Source organism: Rhopalosiphum maidis, chromosome 1, assembly GCF_003676215.2.
Source record: "Rhopalosiphum maidis isolate BTI-1 chromosome 1, ASM367621v3, whole genome shotgun sequence".
NCBI lineage: Eukaryota > Metazoa > Arthropoda > Insecta > Hemiptera > Aphididae > Rhopalosiphum > Rhopalosiphum maidis.
In genome coordinates, this window is record NC_040877.1 from 29,237,976 (window position 1) to 29,260,354 (window position 22,379).

General features: G+C 32.3%; 1 protein-coding gene across 6 annotated transcripts in view; it reads right to left on the reverse strand.

Moving 5' to 3' along the window:
• Positions 1–350: 350 nt before the first annotated feature.
• The window catches only part of LOC113550026 (uncharacterized protein CG43867), an 88,119-nt gene continuing 66,090 nt past the window's right edge, over positions 351–22,379 (reverse strand). For 2 of the 6 annotated variants that reach the window (XM_026951631.1, XM_026951638.1), the window contains 20 exons: positions 9,761–9,868; positions 9,421–9,689; positions 8,839–9,059; positions 7,935–8,221; positions 6,882–7,119; positions 6,514–6,782; positions 6,136–6,300; positions 5,903–6,064; positions 5,670–5,837; positions 5,468–5,573; positions 5,289–5,401; positions 5,019–5,216; positions 2,955–3,223; positions 2,720–2,897; positions 2,483–2,638; positions 2,177–2,416; positions 1,975–2,108; positions 1,724–1,853; positions 1,414–1,641; positions 1,181–1,351 (listed from right to left, as the gene is read on the reverse strand). In XM_026951631.1, the coding sequence (XP_026807432.1) occupies positions 1,181–1,351; positions 1,414–1,641; positions 1,724–1,853; positions 1,975–2,108; positions 2,177–2,416; positions 2,483–2,638; positions 2,720–2,897; positions 2,955–3,223; positions 5,019–5,216; positions 5,289–5,401; positions 5,468–5,573; positions 5,670–5,837; positions 5,903–6,064; positions 6,136–6,300; positions 6,514–6,782; positions 6,882–7,119; positions 7,935–8,221; positions 8,839–9,059; positions 9,421–9,689; positions 9,761–9,868 (3,810 nt within the window). Of the gene's footprint in view, positions 1,352–1,413; positions 1,642–1,723; positions 1,854–1,974; positions 2,109–2,176; positions 2,417–2,482; positions 2,639–2,719; positions 2,898–2,954; positions 3,248–5,018; positions 5,217–5,288; positions 5,402–5,467; positions 5,574–5,669; positions 5,838–5,902; positions 6,065–6,135; positions 6,301–6,513; positions 6,783–6,881; positions 7,120–7,934; positions 8,222–8,838; positions 9,060–9,420; positions 9,690–9,760; positions 9,869–10,017; positions 10,148–11,796; positions 12,016–22,379 lie in introns of those variants that run through there. The other 4 variants (XM_026951646.1, XM_026951656.1, XM_026951624.2 and 1 more) reach the window with 4 other exon arrangements.

The window sequence follows — 22,379 nt, forward strand, 5'->3', positions numbered from 1 at the left end:
ACAATATGACACAATGGCTTTAAATAATCTACAAGTGTACCGTACAAATTATATTTACACTTGGACTAAGACTAAATATATTTTCATCCACTCTCACAATATTAATGATCATTAAAATTTAAAAGTAAAATACCTGATTACTGAGCCCATGGCCTCTAATGGTCATTATTATTATATGGCTATGTTCAATGGATGAATGTATGATATGTATAGATATACATATAATATGCATTATTATTTGTCTGTAGATAATTAATGCACTATTATATTCTTCAATTGCAATTTTTTACTAAAATTACATATCAGTTCATAGGTAATATTTTGATAAAACATAAAAGTACAAAAACCAATAACACAACCTTTTCGTTTATTAGAGTAAAAATGTGATGTTAAGTCTGTTAAGCACAAAAAACAAAACAAAAAAGTTTTATTTTCATTTAAAATCTTGTAAAAAAAAAAACAATTAGATAGGTACAATATTCTTTGGATTGAAATGTACTCGTGAATATCCATAGTTAAAAATCAAAATTAGTTTGGCAGATAAAAATAAATAAGAATAAAAATAAAACAGTAAAATTATTTTTAAGGAGGCATTCAAAATAATAAATTGAACACATTTTTCATCAGACTCCAATTTGTATAAATTCGAATTGTAACAAACTATCAAATTAAAGTTAATTAATCGTTACAGGATAAAATGGTGTTTAATGATGAATATACATGCTAAATGGGGTTGAAAACCCTGCTAACAATGGCAGTCAGTTATCAATGGCCACATAAGTACCTCATCGAGAAAATATATTTTTTTTATTTTATTTTTTTTTTTAACAATATTAATTGGATTTTGTACAACCACTTGGTAACATAATTTTTAGGCTAATTTTATATAATATTATAACACCTACAGTTACTAGTCTTTTTGCATTCGTGCGTTATTCAACGAGTATTTGCTAAAAATTAAACTTTGAAAATTGATGGCATTGTCAGCCTAAATTAATATACTTAAATAAAAAAAATAATTATGTTGTATTAGCATAAAATTAGAACTGTAAATAATGAAATGTATTTCATTTTGTAGTAATGTAATAGGTATATTGTTATATTATATGGCCGAAGTGCAAGCACAACGATTAATATAGTGTGGCACATAATAATTCAAATACTATGTATACATTTATTGTCATGAGTCAATACGCTTCTTAATTTGTGAATCGTTTCTATGCAATTGATGGTCTGGAGTAGCTTTTAATATGTCAGGCTGCATGTTACGACTCAGTGTACCGCTAAGTGATGCGCTGTTCTGAGTTAATGCATTCATGTAGTCAGCAATCAATAATGTTATTTCAAGGATCTGTCAAATATTTATAAAACACTTATTAGAAGGAAATTTGCATTTAAAAACTTTAAATTTACCTTTGGCTTGCTCAGAGAAAATAAAAGCTTATGGGATTCTATGATAGCAGAGTCAGATGCTATAACCAACATGAAATCATCCTGACAACCACCAAATGTCAGAACTTGCCCAAACATGTATGTTTCAATGAGTTGCATTGAACGCAATTCCAACAGACTTATGCTGTCTTCAGATACAGCTAACCATACAATAGTACCTGGCAGCACAGTATTTTCTCCATGCTTCATCTGTTAGAAAAAAAATTAAACATGAATAGTAATAGAATAATAGTAATCTATTCAGTAGTAATTTATATCATTTAATACTCACTTTGGCTTGGAAAAGAGTGCATCCAAAATATGGCCACTTTCTAGTACAAGTCAAGTATATCCTAACGCAATCAACTAAATTCCTCCCTTTTAGAGACATCCATTTTTCTTGAAGACCAGTTTGAAGGTGCCTAAAAAGTATAATGATCATGGTTATAATTTATTTGAATACAAAAATGTTATTAAATTATTTCAACGTGTATAGTTGTAAAGTAATTACAAAAAAGTTATTTAATTATTTATTTTGCATACTTTATTGCTTCTTGAGAAGCCCCATCACGGTATCGGAATGGATAAAATTTATCAAGTGCTTGAAGTACTTGTAATTCTTTAGTAGTACCACCACTACCACGATTTTTATCACAATAAAATTCACCAAAATCGATCTAAATTCAAAGGAGTAAATTATATCATTGTTTAGTTTTTTAAGAAATATTTATTTGTTGTGAAATACCTGTGCCATTAAAGCAGCTAACTCTAATGCAAGCTCTTTGGTAAGAGGGAATCGGCCTTGGACCACTTGTTGATTTACTTGATAGCAAAGCAACAACCTCTCGCGGTCAGATTCCTTCTTCACAAATGATTTGAAGTACAGCCTGTTCTTGAAAATGAGTCGAATGACTCTAGTATTTTCAAATTTTCCAGAACCCTTTTCACGCAATGCCGTTTCCCATTTAGAAATCACATCACACAACTATAAAATTAAAATAAATTTCATACTTATTACTTCACCAAGCTATTTTTTTTAATTGTAGCTAACCTTTGCTTGTGATTCAATATAGTGTTCTAAATCTTTTTCAATGGGATCGTCGCTAAACAATGTGAAACCTGAATGTTGACTATCTCGGCACCCTGTTTCTTGATTAAGTGTGCACAAAAACTCTTCAATAGTTGTTGATCCATCAAAACCAACAACCTTCAACACCAAAATAATAAATAATATGATATCGAGGCAATAAAATGGTTCATAGTTTTATTATAAGCAGTTTTTCTGTACCTGGTAGGTTCCGTTTAGCATATGGACAGGTATAGAGTGTGGCAATGAGTGGTGATAAGGATTTTTCAATAAAATTGATAGTACTTCCATTCTTGACGGCTTCACTTCTCGTGTTCCATTCAATATTGTTCGTTCAAGCGCACGTTCACAGTATGCAGCGTACTTTCCACATTCAGTCCTAAAGAAAAATATAGTCTTAATCATTCCACACAACTATTAATAAATTATTTCATACTTGTTATCAATATTGCGTTTTAAATGCAATTTGAGGAACCAAAGGAGTTTGGTGTTTTTTGGTACATATAGAGACACAGCGAGCGCCAACAATTGCCAACCTTGGACAAACACATACGTAGGAGGATTGGCTTTACAGTGGTCCAGCAATGATGATGTGGCTGGACTTGATGGTGCTGTCATGCTGTGGTTTGGTGATCCGGGCACTACTGACTGGGTTGTGCTGATGGTCGGTGACGAAGCCAGGGCAGCATCACACGTGAACAGCGACTGTGTGGCGCACAATAAAAGTTGCTGAAAAAACAGTGGACACGCGGTGCCTAAATGCCTAAACCTCTCAACTAGTGTATGTTTGCTATAATAATATAACCCCCTCCACAATTTAAGAAATAACCCACAAACTGCAGCTTTTGTTTGAGTAAGTTATTACAATTTTTGGTCTGATTACAAATTAAACAATATGTATTATGAAATCATGCTGTTACATGCACAATATTAATAATAAAAAAAAAAATACAGGATATTGCAAATAAACTGTTAAACAGAGCAAAATAAAAATACAAAATACAAATCACGTTTTATGATTTAAATTAACATTCTAATGCTTTAATATCAGAAAATAAAAAAAAATAAGGGTTTGAAACAGGTTAAGAATTGTATAGTGGTATAAATAAACTAAGTTAATATATTGCATCATCAAATATTTAAATAATAAATTATTAGACTAAATAATATACAAATATTATATAAAGTTAATTTTGCTATAACTACTCAAACTAGTTAATTGTGAATTGTGATATAAACTATATAGGACAATAACAGTTCAAAACATTTGCAACAGCACATTGAAAATAAAATATTGATTAATTGCTTGTCACACAACTTATCTTTAAAATAGTTTTTATTATGTTTTATTAATCTTTTTATAAGTTTTATTATAGTTTTTAATATTAAACACCTGCTATCTAATTTAATGGTAATGTTTCCGCTTAAAGTTTAATAACATCCTGTATCTATAGGTAGAGAAATAGTAATTTTATAATCAAACCAGTTTCAAAACCTTATGATAGAAATATCAGAACTGGTATAGACATTTTATGAGTGGACACCACGTATGCAATGTTTTTTGTTTAATTATAATGATGGTTAACTGCAGAAATAATATAACAGCTATGCTGGATTACATAAATAATCCATTTAATTAATGAATAGTTAGCTATTGGGATTTTAAATATGATTTAGTGGTCCATTAAATTAATCATTATTTTTATACAATCTGGCATTAGTTACATAACTAAAATTGTAAACGTTTAATTTAAAAATTATTTGATCAACCAGATTATGAGAGATATTTTAAAATGATAGAAATCATTAGAAATTATTATATTTAAAGCTTTATTTGTAGCCTTGGAGTAAGACTGCGATCTACAGTAGCCATCATTAAAAAAATACATAGCAAATAAACATACACAGAGTAGTTAAAAATAAGTAAATAATAATCACAATAAAAGCTAGGATTTAAAAAAACAGTCAATGAACATAATATAATATTCATTGTAATATGTTATATATTTCTAAAGTTAAGAGAACATCACATTCACATGTGTTGTCTTCGTCATACAAACATACAACAAAGCAAATTTTACGTTCATAAATATCAGTTTTATTTTATTATTTTTAAAATTAGAATTAATCTATTATAAATAATATAAAGGTAATAAGAAGTACAGCTTCTTCTTAGAAGCTTTTGATATTAAAAAATTATACTTATTTGAAAAATTAATAATTATTATAATTTGCTTTAAAATTAAATTTTTTGATATTTCCCAGATAATAATCTTAGTTTTAAATTTTAAAAACAACTGAGTAAAATGGATTATTGTGAATGTAAAATTTTCTATATTCTACGTTTGCAAAAGGGAGACATTATGTATGGCTCGTGTGAGTATGGTGTCTACAAAAATTATAAATTAAATAATTGTCTATTCGAAATATTTAAATAATAATTTGTGATCATATGACTGTTTTTTTAATTTAAAAAAAAGCAATGGGAAGGGGAACTTACACGATGCCGCAGTTTGGAGAATACCTGGACTCCGTGTTTATGGGAAGCATGTCTAGACGTCTGCTTAACTAAAGCACATAATAACTCAGCCTGCAGTTCCCAGTTGTCCAAGCACAATTGTAATGCATTTTGTGCTAATACCACATGATAATCAATACCAGCGTTTTCAATAGCTACTGACATAAATAATTGACAACTCTAAAAGAAACAAAAATCATAAGATCATGTTAAAAAAATGGCATGGATATTGGAATATTTATTTGAAAATACCTTGAATAATTTAATGGCTTCATATTGTAAAGATTCAATAGATAGAGTAGTCAATGGTGAGCTAATTGCTTCCTTGGAGTGCAAAAGAGTTGGATGTTTCCATAATACACAATCTAAAATAAATTATATATTTTAAATAATACATTTTTGTTCTAGCTAAAGTTAATAACAATATTTACTTGGATCTCCCGATGCTTCCATAAGTTTTTGAATAAGCTGTTCAAATTGTGATCCAGATTGTGATCCACTTCCTGAAACTACAGTAAGATGGTATAACCAAGAATCCTGTAATCAGAACATTTAGAAACATGTTAATAATAATTAAATAATTTAACAAATAAAAAATAAATACAACATATACATGATTATTTATAAACAAACCTTTTCTTGTTTAGAAGACATCAGTAAATAAGTTGGAGGACCTTGATGTGATGGGTGTAAAGCTATTGTCGGCGGCTGATTGGAATCTCGTTCTTCACTATCAGAGTCTGATACATGATCAACGGTTTCTACACGGCAATCACGCATGTTGATTTGTCCAAATGCACTCTAAAACATTTTAAAAATAGTGTAAAACATTTAAACAATTAAACAAAACTTTTAATAGTATTTACCGTATCTGTTGACGATTTGAAATATAAAAATGTCTTTCCTACGAGTACACACCAGCACCGTTTAGCATGTCCATTTCTCACTTTAGTTAACCAACCTTGAATAGTGGGTTTATTATTTTCGTTGTTCAGTAACAACTTGGTAGCATTGTGTCTTTGAACGTTCTTTATTAAATGCAACAAACACAGATTAATAATTATTATGAAAACTAAGATTGAAAAAAACCAAAAATTACTTGTAAAACTTTAACCCAATCTTCCATGGCAGCAATTGAATCTGCTGTTAGGTAAAATGTCTTTTTGGTTGTCGATATTTCGAACGTAGCAGCACCATCAGCTCGGGTTATTCGACATAGATCGTCGATTGTGATTTCACGTTGTGGTTTGCGCGCTATATCATTCTGTAAGGAAAAATTACACTCACAAATTTTAAATCAAACTTCATTAAAGGTTACACGGATGTACATAATTCAAATTAAGAGACGGAAACCTTAACTATAAAGATCAAATACACAATTTAAAGAAGATAGACGAAATTACAATATAATCGAAAATCGGAATACGTTTATAATTACATTTCATAAATGATACAGTCGTTGGGTATAATTATTTACCTGTGTTTTCCAATAACGAAGTTTGCCATTGCTGAGAACGAAGAAGCGTCGTCTCCACGTTTTCAACTTGCCACCGAGCTTGGCCAAATGTCCAGATTTGTCGAGTATACCCGTTTTGGCACATCTGCTCGGACTATCTGCGACAACTGCAGCACCGTTCAAGTTCAACCTAAGCACCAATGACGACCATTCCGTCGAATCTTCACCACATGACATCGCATCAGGTGGGATCGCGTAGTCGTCCGATATGCCAGACTCCATCGAAGTATCTGTGGAAAACACGGAATATTATTAATTATTAGCCATAAGTACTACCCTTCCATAAGATTTTATATCTAGGCATTAAATATATAGAACCAAACTCGTACTTTTCGATGGCGACCCGGAGGAGTTGTGTTTGATCGGTGAAAACGTCGACGCGGTCTTGTGACTCTTACTGGGACTGGAACTGGACAAAGAGGTGTCAGTATTGTCAGTGCTACTACTGTTTGTGATTCTAGTGGCCACGCTGTGCGTGTTTGCTGTGTTAGTGTGCTCCCCTTCGCCGTCACTAGAGTCGTCTGACGAGTCACCGGTAAACGGGCTGGACCTGATCTGACTGGCTCTCTGCACACACAAACCATAACATAAGCCAAACGATCGATCACAAAAAACTAATGTATTTTTAAATAAGTAAGTAACTTGTAAGTTATTGTATCTCCTCTCCCCTCCAGCAAAATCGGTGTTAAAAATACTTGGTCTGGGTCAATAATAATTTTCAGATTGTAGAAAAGTTTTTTTTTTTTTTGTATTATTCTAATAATTATTGATCTTTAACACATTTCCAAGTTAACCATAAGTACATTTTTGTTGACCACAGACTAGCTATCACAAGCATACCGTTGAACGATTGTGGAGGTCACCGAAAACGAGTAACGAAAGTTACGAAAAGCACTTCAGAACTAATAGGTCAATGCTTATCAGTTTATGACCTATCTTTCTTAATTTATTTGAATGCGTAAAGATCCAATAAGAAAACTTGTCTCTTTGATAAAATATTTAAAAGTATATAATTCACCATCAACCAGGCACGTAAATAGGTGCTTATTTTTTAAGAGGGGATTAACCCTTTTAAGAATAGTTGAGGCTTAAAAAATGTTTTTTTATTAATTATAAGTTACTAAAATGCAATTTTTTTTGGAGGGGGGTCGCTCCTATCGTTCTCCTAAATTAAGTGCCTGACATCAGCTGATAACACTATACCGTTGAAGAATAACTTGTTAATAGATTTAGCTATAGGTGACCTACATTTACTTTAAATTTATGTTTTTTTTTATGTAAACACGAGTATAATAACAATTAAGTATTAAAATATTATATTTCCTAATTTTATTTTAGGAATGGATTGAGATAACACAAGTTCTATATAAATGTATACTCACGCCTTTGACAGTGGCGTACACCGGGACGCTTATATCACAATAACCTTGCGACGTTACCACTCGGGTAGGATGTACAACGGCAGCAGCCGTCATAGCCGGTTCCGTGGGCGCCGCCGAAAGGCCTTCGTTGGCCACTTGGTAGATTCGAGATTCCCAGGACGGGAACCTATGCAAAGGCGGCGTCGGGGGCTTGTTGCACGCCTTGTCCCATGGCAATTTTTCTCGGCTCGGCGTGTAAATCTCCGCGTAGTCGTGGGCGATGTCTGACTCAATACACACGGATTTCGCTATAAACATCAAATTTTCAAAACCGGTACTGCTTGTTACTATGATAATATATTGTTAATTAGTATATAAAATTGTGCTAACAGTAGTCACAACTCACAGGGACACCGATAGTGGCGCCAAACGTGTCTCACACATAAAAACAAAAGTATCACTAACCAACATACATCAAAACCATTCTAACACACACATAATGTTGGGCATTTATGAGTCCACATACAGCTACTTTAAGTTGGATCTATCTACACACGTTCACTGGCTTCCCTGCGTGATTTGTATGACAAATTCACGATCCACTACAACACAACAATATATACTATGCTTTTCAAACAACTTTGGCAGTTGATAATATTTAAAATTTAGTGTTGGAAGTTATTTAGTAATTACTACTATCAATTAAAGCATAATGGGTTTTAATATTATACATGTAGATAATAAAATTGAATTTTTTGTATTTATCTCATTATTATAATACTCATAATATCGCAAATCGGTTCAACACTTTTGGACACCATCACAGTAATATGTGCATAGTGGGTACTGTCGATAGTGACAAACATGACAAGTGTGTGCACGTAATAAATATACTATTATATCAAATCGTATTTTATGGACTCACGTCTAATCGCGGCGTTGAGTTTGAGCGAATCGGTGGCGGTGGTTAGATCATTGACTAACTGTTCGTGGACAGGCATGTCTGGTCCGTCGGCAGACTCGATAGTCGGTACCTGGACACAAGCGGACATGTGCCGCCGGTGCGTTCGTTGCGACCGTTCGGGTGTCCGGTTCTTTTGGTGCCGGTCTACCTGGGCGTAAACCGGTTCGTTGTCGGACAGGGCGCTATAAAAACAGGCGGTATTATAATGTTATATTACAACCAGATATGACACAGGGATCATCAATCAATATTCTCGAAGTGCCATTTTAGGAATTCGAGAAGTTATTATTATTTTATTGAGGAGGGGGGGCTATTAAATTGAAATGTGCATGTTATCCAAAGATAAGGATAGGCAAAAATCAAAAATTAAATTAAAATGAAGCAAAATCTTATTTTTAAAAATTCTTTCAAAAAGAAATAAATTACAGATATATTTTTTGTCTGGGGGCTAAATAAAGTTTGTCCATTAGATTAGATAATCTCTGATAATATGGAATATCATATTATTATTTTATTATTTAGTAGCGGACGTTTTTCACTCACTGTGTAGAACCAGTGCTGTTTGCCCTGTGTAAAGACGATGTGCTGCTGCGCGGTGACGACGACCCGGCGCAAGCACTCACAGCCATTTTGTCAGCGCTCAGTTGAGCCATGTGCCGCCTGAGCAGCTCAAGCTGCTGGTTGCATTTGTGGTTCTGCTCTCTGAGGTGCTGGTTCTGAGCCTCTAGGTCTCTTAGTTTGTTGGTCACCCATTCCTTGATGCGCGCCGCTTTGGCTTCAACCATTTTAGCATCTTGAAGCCTCAGCTGACGCTGTATAAACACACATTATCATCAGCATACGTCATTATAATCATATTAATATATTAAGTTTTGGTCCATACCTGTTCCTCGACCTGCGTCGCCAGCTTGCTAATGGCTTGTTCTTTTTCCGCCTGATCGGGTTGATGAGTAGTCCATTCGGCTTGTAGCCGTTCCTCCATAACACGCACCTGCAAGCAAAATAATTCGAATAACTATGATTGTAAAAAAAAAAAAGAATGAATATAATAAAAATGTTCTTGAAATTCACAAAATCCCGTCCAACGAAAACTCTGATAATAGAATGTGATGTATAATAGGTAGCAATACTAGGAGGTACCTGCACCAGTAGTAGAGTTCATTGGCTGCAATAACGCTGATTACTGTATCATAAACATACACGGCAAGAGGTCAGACCGAAATGACGAATATTGTGTATAATAAAAATATTAGGTATTAAAAACGATGACGAAGCTGACTCATGCATACGAAGTGGCGGCAACACAATGCACTGTATAGACTAGCCGTCTGGCGTGCGTTTTACCCTCCCCACCGTAGCCGCAGTTCCCATGCACACTTCACACACCCTAACCAGGTCAATACAAATAGGGGGGTACACTGCACACACACAATGTCACAATGGATCAGGGTCATACACCCCTCGCGTCCACTAAACACGATATCTAGTATGTATTATAGGCGTGTATCGATTTGCTGAGTAACAAAATGATAGTGTGTGTGTGTGTATATATTTATATATTTATTCATTGTTAAATCGGGATTTATGATTTTGTTGTTTTTGATTAACTTTCCCAGCAAAAACTACAGTGATTTTATACCTACAATAATACGCACTGTAACACTCTAAAATCGGTACGGAGTGCAGTCAGAACTATGTGTAATATACATAATATTGCAGCAGTTTGTCTTTGGAGTCGGAAGAAATAATATTTGATACTTTAAAATGTCCATGACCAATAATATGGAAAACTATTATAGCAACTAATAACTAATATAATATGTATATGTTGTATGTAGTATGTATATACATATAAAATAATGTATAAAATCGTGTCGTGTACGCGTTTACTCGTCGAGGATTAGCCACGAGCACGATGCCTTGGCGGCTGTACCGTTTTTCAATATATTCACTCGTTTATGTACATAAAATATACATACAATAAGACAGTAAAAACCCGATATTGCATAACGTTATCGATTTTACTATGTATACACGTTAAAATATTTTTACGTTTTGTCGCCGTAACGTGATCCAGTGTAAAAATATAAGCACCCACTCCGATGTTGTATAGCTGCTGCAGAGCGGGTATAAAGGTAAAGCGGAAGACGCACGTAAAAGTGCGTATATCTGCTATAATACTATACGGTGCGTGCGTCCAACTCGCAGAAGATCCGATATTAATGAAAAAATATATTAATGGGCATATGGTTGCCGTGTGTACGAAAAAAACCTATAAACACTACCTATATGTTTGGACGTGCGCCAGTGCATTATTTTTTTTCATCGCGACGACGCCAAACTACTGACCACGCGTTCGCCGTTCGTATTGCATTTTCCGTTACACTTTACGAGTGCAGACGGTATACAATTGTAACCGAACAGTGTTCTTCAGCGTCGTCGTCCAATCGGAACGACGCGTGTCTTATTGTTTTACATACACACCATACACATAATACAGGACCTACACGTTTAGTTTAGCGGGTTTAGCTGCTAAATTATAGTATTTTTTCTGTTTGAACTTCCGTTTTTCACGCGATTTCCGGTTTTGATATTTTATAACAAAAACGACGTACCGACGATAGACCCCCCGCTAACGATCGACTCCCGAGTACCCGAAATGGACGTGCTATCCCATGGCTCGCGGGTACTTAAAATTACAACGTTATATATATATATATTACACACACACATTATATATATACGTATATGGGTACGAAATAGTACATGCACGCGGTGGTATGTCATGTGTTATTGCAATTATGAATATGTTTCGATATATATAGTCAGTGTGTGTGTGTGTGTGTGATATCTGCTGCAGAAGTATAGTACCTGTCGTCATCGCGGCGCGTGTAGGTAAATCACAAAAAATTCGCCTACCTTATCCTTTCGTGCGGCGGTGGTGGTGGCGGCGGCGGCGGCGGCGATGACGTATTTCTGTCGGTAACCGAACGACGTCAGAGCGGGACGAGGCGTGCGACCGCGTCCGGCGATCGGACATGGGAACAAATCGAGCGCTGCCGTCGGGGGCGGCGACGGTCGCGGTAGACGCGCACACACGACGCGAAAGTATGGGATAAACACCGGAAAAAAAAACAAAAACGGTACGCGCGCGATAAGAGAGCCCGAAAGAGATATCACATGATGTGTACATCGTATAGCAGTACAATACAACGTTTTCGGGGGGGTTGGCGCGCAGGCGCGAGCGACGGAGCGGCGCATATCGCGTGTGCGGGAGAGTAGCGGCGGCGCGGCGGCTGTGTGGAACATGTGACCGGACGCGGAAAGGGGTGGCCGCCCCGTGTGTGCGACGCGCTAGTACGCGGGCCGATGGACGGGAGGTGAGCGAGAGGAATTAAAAAATCAATGCCCCCCTCGAAAACCCGCCACGTTGCCAACGGCAACACGCGCGCCGTCTGTGCCAAAACCATACGCAATATTGGGCTATTACTATTACGATCATTATTATTGTTGTTATTATTATAGTTTTATACGGTATAATATATATATATATAAAATAATATAGCGTCGCACTTACAAAATGTAACGTATACACCTACACGCACAAGCACGTCTTACTTATGCAAGTAACACAGGTCTTGGCACTTGTGTGTGTATATGACATATATATCAACAATTCCGCACGTGTTTGCGTTGTCGGGTAATATAATACCACATAATATAGTATATACATTGTCTATGTACCTATACAATAGCGATTTGTGTCCGGTAATTTTTATTGGGTACGCGAGTTGTGGGCCACAAGTTGTGGCTTGTACTTATTTCTGGGATTACACGAATCGCGTCCGGTAGTCTTTTTCGTCGGAACTCCTCGATATTACGAGATTAATCTTGTTCATATTTGTTCTTAGAAATAATACACTTTGGTCAAATCGTGAAAATATTTATAGTTTATATTATTGTTTAATGAACAAATATAAGTCGGTAAATATAGGCAATATAGATACAATAAAATTGTAGGTAATATGAAATATAATTAACAACATATATGTAACATTTAATATTGAACTATACAGGTAGTAAGTATTTATATGTTCATAGAACTTTTCAGCAGGGAGATTTTAAAAGTTTAAGGGGGGATATCTCGCTCAAGCCAAAGTTTTTTTATGTGCAACACGAAAAAAATACTGATTTTTAAAAACCATAATGTATATGTTTATATCACTTTTCAGCAGGGAGATTTTAAAAGTTCAAGCAGAAATATCCTTCTCAACACCATTTATTTTTCCCACAAAATTATAATAATTCTGAAATTACATTCTTACAAAAAACTTTTTTCAAAATTATTATGATTTCGTGTTTGATTGAAAAATAAATGGTGTTGAAGCAGATATTTCTCCTTGAACTTTCAAAATCTCAGACATACAAATATATACTACTTATACACACACACAAAAAAAAAATTATTTTATTTATCGTAAAAAGTCGGGCATTTTTTTTCTAGGAAAATAAGGTTATAGAATATAAGAATCGGTTTTCCAAAATGAAAAAATGGGCAAGGTATTCTTTTGGTTCGCTACTTTCCAAACCAAAAAAAGTTGCGAATACATTTATGTTAAGAATATCTTGCGATGTATCAAATTATGAAAAAATTCTAAAATGTATTTAATGGATAACTCATGTTTATGAACTACTAGGTACATGTTTTCGTCAGGACACGATTTATGTCTCCATATTTGTTCGCCGGGACATTACAACTTGTTAACTGCGGTATATCTAGAGATACGAAGAGGTATAATGTTTGCACCCTCCACTAATCTAATTTTCGGACTCGTTACTATTATCGTGTGTAATCGCTACCCTTTCATGTAGATGTGGTGTAATAAACAACAATATTACTTCAAATACCGAACGGTTTAAAATCGTCTCTTTACCCTAATGCCATGTATTATAATTTATAATCTTCGGACAAAATACATAATACCGTCGCGTAAAATACGTGATTTTAGGCAGGCCCAGCTATATAGGGACCTATATAATATATATATTATGTTTATTGTACATAGATCTATATGTAAGTTTTAATTATAAAGTTTCCATGACATAATAGTCATCGAAACTTATTGTTAATACGAAATGGACATTTTTAACTTTTGGAAAACAGTTGACAATACAGAATTTTATATAATATATATATAAATACGTACTAACTGTACTATAAAACGCTATGTGACGCGGACATCGAGTTTCCGAGTAGAAATCGGAATGATCACATCCCGGTTATACGAGAAAACGGGAATATTATTGTTATTTTTGTTCACAGTGTTACAAAATAATCAGACATGCGTATTATATACATTCGGGGATAAGAAATAACTTATTTTTATCCGACTCGGCAGTGTATACAATATACGCATCATAAGAAAAGTCGAAATCGCGACCCCTGCTGCAACGATGATCAACGGGGTGTAAGTTCGGTGGAATAATACTATACAATATACATAGTACAATCACACGCAGCGAATCAGTGCTTGCCTCTTCATCCACGACAATCAAAAGTCGATGGACCATCGCGTAAATCGTTTTTTCGTCGGAACCGATTGCTATAGATATATTGACGCAGAGTAGCCAATGCGCGACCAGGTGTCTACGCGTTTCACAAAAACGCGGGTGAAAGCACTGGAGTTTGCGTGTAGAGGTCGCTGCAGTGTTGGTTCAAAGTCGATCGTTGCGTATTATTATATTCGCACTATACGCCGTCATCATATTATGCAAAGATCTTCTAATAGTCATATATGTATAGTCACGGTTGTGACGTATTGTGGAAGGCTTGTGCGTGTGTATGTATATAAGCGGGTGGAGGGGTGCGACGGGATATAATGCATTTATTGAGATAATGACAAATCGCGAGTATATAGTGTAATGTCTGTTTCTTTTAACTTGAAAATTAGTTTTTTCGACAAGAATGTCTCGGGAGACATCGGATTTCCAGTAAACCGATAACGACGAGATGATGACCGATGTAAATTACACAGGTGGCCATATATGTATGTATGGTATATTTGTATACAATACACCTAATACGTACACGCAGCTACACGTAATTCGTATTTCGTCGAGTGACAGCCGCCGTCGTCAAAACTGCGCGAATCGATAAATGATGGAAGAACAAAATGTAAATGCGATTTTATTACATATAAAAAAAACCAACAAACCCTTTTTCATCCCAATTGCTGTCGAGTGTAGTATGTATATACATATTTGCATATAATTATTTATGGATTTCACACAATAAAGTGCAAAGACTCTTTTTGATACTATATATAGATAGGTGGGTATAACATTGTTTACACGTCTTATTTATTTCACCAAACAAAAGGATTCGATGCACTGCATCCCATTTTAGAAAATCGAAAGGTTACGTGAAAAGTACACCACGGCATACATATTATAACCGACTCTAATTGCCAATTATATCTCGATAACTTATAACCGTGATCACGCGCATTCGTATCAGAAACGTTTTTAGGAAATCTGGGCGATTGCCCCGGATAGTGCTGTTTTATGTACTTATACAAAATAATTGCGTTCATAATAGTTAGAACTATAAATGTTTATACAATAGGTACCTACTTATATGGCAATTATTTGTTACTTTGATTCGAAATTATTTTATAATAGTTTAAAATTAATATTTAATACATACCGATACATTATTTTGTCTATAACTTACAAGTTACATATTGGTTATTGAAATTTGGTAAACATAAACATATTTTTTTCTCTGTTGTTGAGTCTGTTTTGAATATTAAAATATTTGACACGAAATAAAATTTATATTTATTTATATTGGTAATACAAACTGACATTTATATATTACACAGATATGTTAAACGTTTAACACGTGTGGAATAAATGTATAGAATAAGCATCACCGATCCACTGGGTTACGAAAATGCATCATAACATATAATAAATAACGCCAGTAACGGTCGTATAAGTACATGTCCATGTCTATTTCCACAAGGAACGACACATAATATTATTGTGAATAACACACGCACATAATATAATATATTTTACATGCGTATTATACTTGATTGATTTGCCGCCATCGGCTTTTTGACCTAGTAATTGTCGGGAAACGGGCTATGCAAAAATGTCAGACCGAAAACCACGAACCATCGTGCAAATAAATATACACTGTGTGTATGGGGACACCGTCGGACAATTTGGACACGTCCCGATAGAATTTCACCGCACTGAAAACCACTAGATATTTCAATACGCATTCGCGGGTTATGAATATTATGACGTGAAAACGCGGTTTGGTCGAAACGCAGGTTTGCCGATGATGGGAATTATCACGGCCTTCCGATTGCGCGAGTATACCCCGTTTATAATGTGAATGACCACGCGGTCACTGAATTTATACTACGATCGATGTTAAAACTAAACCATGTGATTTACGATATTCGCAAACGGGAAACCACGATATTTTCCGTTTGTCAGTCTAAATGGAAAACGTTTGGCCATTATCATATTACCGACCGTTTACTCTACCTCCGATATCTCGAACAAACTGTTTTAGCGTCGCCATTCCCTAGTGCGCGAAGTGCCCCGTACGATGTGACGACATTCCGGTGAAACGAGTCTCGTTTACGGATATTTGCGAGTCTCATTATTACATCCGGTCCGACCAAAAACGTAGCACGTTTCCTGATGATTACGAACCACAGAGCTGCGAGTTAAGATAAGACACGTAGCTACTTTTAGTACATCACTCATCTAAATGTATATTGTTCGCAGGTTTCTCATCGTAATAATATGAAGATGCTTCTACGATAATTTTTTAAAATGTATTGCAGTTGTGTATAATGCAATATTGCAGTATAATATTAAATATTATTATTCACTGAAATATTGTAGTGTAATCAGTGTATAATGGGTTTTGATACACAGATTCGTAAAATCCAAATAATATCTCGATTAATTATCCGCATGATAACAACATTATGGGATACGTGTTCGTAATTCGTAATCTACTGACATTGGAATTGAACACACATTTACGTCGTAAATAGGTTACCTTTAATAATAATTTAGGTTGTTTTTTTCGTTTAATTTGTATAAATGATGAAGTAAATTTGTATACACCGCAGCAAAATTATTGTTTTTTATTGATTTAAATGTGTAGTACACACTACAATAGTGACTACCCTCGCAGTGTTTGTTAATATAATAATAATATAGTCTCATCTATACTATATTATGCATATTATTTTCTTCACCATTCAACTACCTATATAAAATGTCAAATACTCGACATTTCCGTATAATGCAAATTTATCGACACAAGTATACGATACATTGATGATATATGAATAATGTCATACATATTATGTATATTTGGGTAACTCCTACTGTGCAATTGTGTGAATGCTAATGTCGATTGAAATTGTAGTAACATTTAAATTAAGAATTTATACGCAACCAATATAAGCGATGACTATGTGTATTGCACAACAATATATTATACACGAAGGAGTACCTAGCTAAGAAATGAATTTAAAAGCAAATACGTTCGTATACCTATTTATCATGGGTTATTAATAGTTATTTATTTTATATTTCATCAAGAAAAGAAATGCAGATTAAAGAAATTAAGAGTATAAGAAATTGATCGGTTTCATTCACATTTGCAGTAGTTTTTTTAAGTTATATAATAATTTAGATGATACAATTGAAAGAAATGATATTAGCTAGGTTATCATTGTACTTGAATAGAGATTGTTTACAAACGAACATCAAAGCTTTTTCATAGGTACTATATAAACGTTGACAAGATAGTTTTGAGTTGAGATATTAAAATAAAATGTTTTAGAATAACTCATCTTACATTATTTGAAGTTGTAATAAAACCATATATACCTATATATTATATTTGTATTATTATTAAATCAAATTATTGATCATTCATAAATTAAATATACATCATTGTTTAGTTCATAGTTTAAAATATTAAACTGTAGATAATTATATGCACCAGTTTAAAAAAACGAATAAATGTTATTATTATGAGACATCCCTAAAGAGTTTGTTTTACATTTGCATTTCTCTATAAGGAAAAAAAGAGACTATAAGATTTAGAAAGGGGTTATTTTCGGGTCAACAGTCTGTAATCGAAATGACTTAAATTTAATACCCTTCGTTATTTTCGGCTAATTTACAATTCCCTCTATACATTTAGAATCCCACTCGGTGTTCAGTGTATAATTTAACAACCTTTCACAACTGTAATAAAAGCTTTAACCAATTTAATTAACAATTAAATCTTTAAAGAATGAATTTCAGTTTGTATATACTATAGTGAAACAAGAATTCAAATTTAAATATAAAATGTAATTAATTTATTATACTTACTTTAATTGATACAATTTATTTTCAAAAATATTTCATTTAGTTTCATAGATAAGCTCGACAATATTATACTATAAAAGATAACATTTAAAAAAAAGTCTAAAATAAATAAAATTCCATATCTACTTACATTTACTATACATAAGGAGGAACCACGAAAATATGACACCAAGGTGTTTCTTCAGTTGTACAAAAAAAAAAAAAAAAAATGAATTTCACCCTTATTTGGTTTTGGGTTTCAACAAAATAGAAATAGTATACGATTTTTTTGTGTGTAATAAAATATTATCTAACAATGCATGAGAGACTATCACAACATAAAACATATATAAAAAGGTTTTAATTGAGATCAAATGATAAAAAAAAATATTGAGTTTTTGTAATTTATGGGATCATAAATAAATCTATACCAATATATAAAATCGAATACAATGTGTTGAGTAGAATTAGGTAGAAATACCCGAAATAATTTCAAACGATACCACAATACTCGTATGTATAGGTATATAAACGACGTATGTCAATTAAAAATGTTATAATTGACTATAAACAAATATGTATATGACACAGCTAATATGTACATTGTGTCATTGTATACATTATACATAATCATATAAAATTAAAATAATACTCATAGTTTATGAGTAAACATGTAACGTAGTATATTTGCACTAAAAAAATCTTTACCAACAATTAAGGCTTGTATACTACGTATTAATACTGCAGATTAAAATCTAAAAACTAAAAATTACTTACGCATTCTAAGTGAAATTATTTTAATAAAATATTAAAGTAAATAACACTAAAAAGTAGGTACCTATATTCAATGTATCTATCTATATAATTTAGAGTAGGTATAGGTCAATACCATATACATGTAATATAAGTGCTATTCTATAGCTAATACAGGGAAATAGGAAATCACCGCGACAGTCTCACTACGTATATGGAATGGAAGTCGTTTTAATCAGGAATGTCTGGTGTTCCAATTTAACAAGTTCCATACAGTTACTCAAATTCTATTATTTAATTATTAAAAAAAAACTTAAGAAACTGTGAAACTAAAAGCTTATACTTTACGTATGCCTATTAAATAGTAGATAATGGTGTTATAAAGTTAAATGACTATTTTTGAATTTAACCATATAGTGACAAATTGATTTAGCTGCAGAATAATTATACGTACCTACCAACATAATTTGAATTTCATAACTGAACATATAAAATAAACATTAATATATAATATATTATACTCGTGTATTATTGCATTTGTTCGTTTTGCAATAATAATAATGAATAAATGATGGGCAGAAAATGAATTATAAAATAATATGGCCAATTATTAAAACATATGAGGATGAAATAGTATTTTAAAATCCGATTAGGTACTATATGGCAGTACAGAATCTGCTAGTATAGCGTTCAGATTGCGTTCAGACAGTCTTATAATGAGCCAATCAATGAAATGTCATCAAACTGTAATTACAGCAGAATATGGTCAGACGCAGGGTTTATAGCCCGAGGGGATTGAGAGTAGGAGCAGGGCTTTATATAGAATTATGCATGGGATAGAGCTTATATTTAAATTAAATACAAAAACGGTAGCATGCGACATATATAAAAATTTATACAGAGGCATTATTATTACAAATATACACCAGAGAAGCGAAATAGAATATGATAACAAATTGTTTGGTAAAAGTTTTTTTTTTTTTTTTATGATTATTTTTGTTAAAGCACTCAAATGTCTTTTTCCCTTAAACTAAGTATTGTTTACTTAAAGTTCGCGTATTTTATATTCTCGGGTAACAAGCACAATATTTTTTACTCTCGCTATGAATGCAATTTAAAAATGCGTACGGTATAAGTATAAGCTAGCTATATAATTATAATTTTATATAATATCTGCAAACTATAAAAATAAATGAAGAATATTACAGTATAGTAAAAGAAAAATATATTAAATAATATTTTCAGACATTTTTTTCTCCATAGATAATTCCGACGGACACCCGTGGTATAAATAAAAATGTCTTAACCGTCAACACAATGAGAAACCGTATAATATTATAATCGCCGTATGACCTAGATCGTAAAATATTATTTATTTTTAAAAATGTAGGTATAATCTTATAGTCGATATGCTGTGAGTGGCACGTGACAAGCATCTCACACTATTATGGTATCCACCAATTAATGACGACATCGTATTATTATGTTAAACTGTCACATGTCGAGGTAATGCGGTGATATTGACTGCAACTGATATTATAAGTTGAAAACTACCAATTAAGGATAACCTGTAACAATACAGATGGATGCGAGTTCTATAAAATTGTTTTATCAGCCACTGCAATTCACGCGAAAATTATAGTGTAACATTTTGTTTATATATACTATCATACAATACACAAAAACCTCCTTTAAAATAAATTCCTGCTTCTATATAGCGGACAAAATTTTGGTATTTAGAGGTTTCACTGTATATTAACATGTTTACATTAAAATATTCGGCGCACACCTATGGGTATAAATATTAAATACATGTATATTATTGTTATTAAATATTGTATCCATTATTTAAGTGTCTACACTTATTATTTTGAAAAGTTATAAACTTTTTTGAAATATGAATGACATTCCGTAATTTTTTTTGAATTTAATAACTATATTTTCTACTTTTTCAATGAAATTTTTTATTTTTTATTCCGAAGCAAAATATTTTTCTGAGTATTTCAATACATTTAATAAAAACCAGTAGTTTAGTACGGTTATTGGTATTATTAAGTTTAATAAAGTAATATAACTTATACATTTAATTATCTGTAAATTTTGCAATAAGGTAAATAACACCGAAACATCATATTATAGTATTTATATATTATATTATATTATAATATATTATATTATATTATATAATACATTAACAGTCATAATATAAGAATAAATAATATTTATCAATAGTTGTAATAATATAATTTCGTGATACACATAATATCTCTTTCACTACCTACCTAACTATTGATTTTTAAAAATTCATAAAATTAAATTACTAATGCAAATTATTTGGATAAGTATCTGGATATCAATTTGAAGCATTTTATTTTTAAGATTATTTAATTAAATTCTAGTTTAATAAAATTAGTTTTTATATGTTTTAACTAACTAAATTTTATACCTATGAGTCTTACTATTATTATGTTAAATATTAAAAAAAGTAATTTGATTATATCGATTAAAGTAAGTAATAAATATAAATAAATCTAGATAGGAATACGAAATTTTAAAGTTATGATATTTCCTTTAAACTTATTTAGGTATATTATTGCAGTGATAAATAATGTATAATATACTCCTAACGTTTGTTTACGTAGGTAGTCTTTATATCCATTACAGCTCCATAACGATTTTATGTAATAATTACTATTAATTGTGTAATGTATTTGTTTATATTTATTAGTCATTAGTAATTTTTTTAATTATATAAACCATAGGAAATTGAACACTCTTATTTAATTGATATAAAATTCATGTTATATGTTATATTTAGTAGGTATTGATATAACATTTTAAATTTTAAATACACTGTGTACCTTTCAGAATAAATATTATATGAATAAGGGTTATATATCCATTTATTCAACGACTCGTAAATAATATTAATGTATCATGTTAGCTAAACATAGTTTTTGAGTTACATAGCATAATTAAATGCATTGAAAAAGTCCGGTAAAAAATTAATTAGTCTTATTTAGTACACGCATTTTACAAAGACTTTTTCTTTAAAAAAAACAATCCAGATTGTAGAACACGATTTAAATTATCGTATAGTGTGTACTTTATTCACAAGTTCATGTTGAAAAACGATCTTATTCTATTTTGTAATTAATAAACGAATCGATGATACGATTCATACAAAATAAATAGACGAACACGGAGTATCTTTAGACTAAAATCGGGTCGAGATCGCTAAGCGATACGTGATCGTAATAAATATCATATACGGTATTACGGTGTCGTAATATTTGGAATCAGTTCTTATATATTCATGTGAATGTATTATATATAGCTATGTGTAGCAA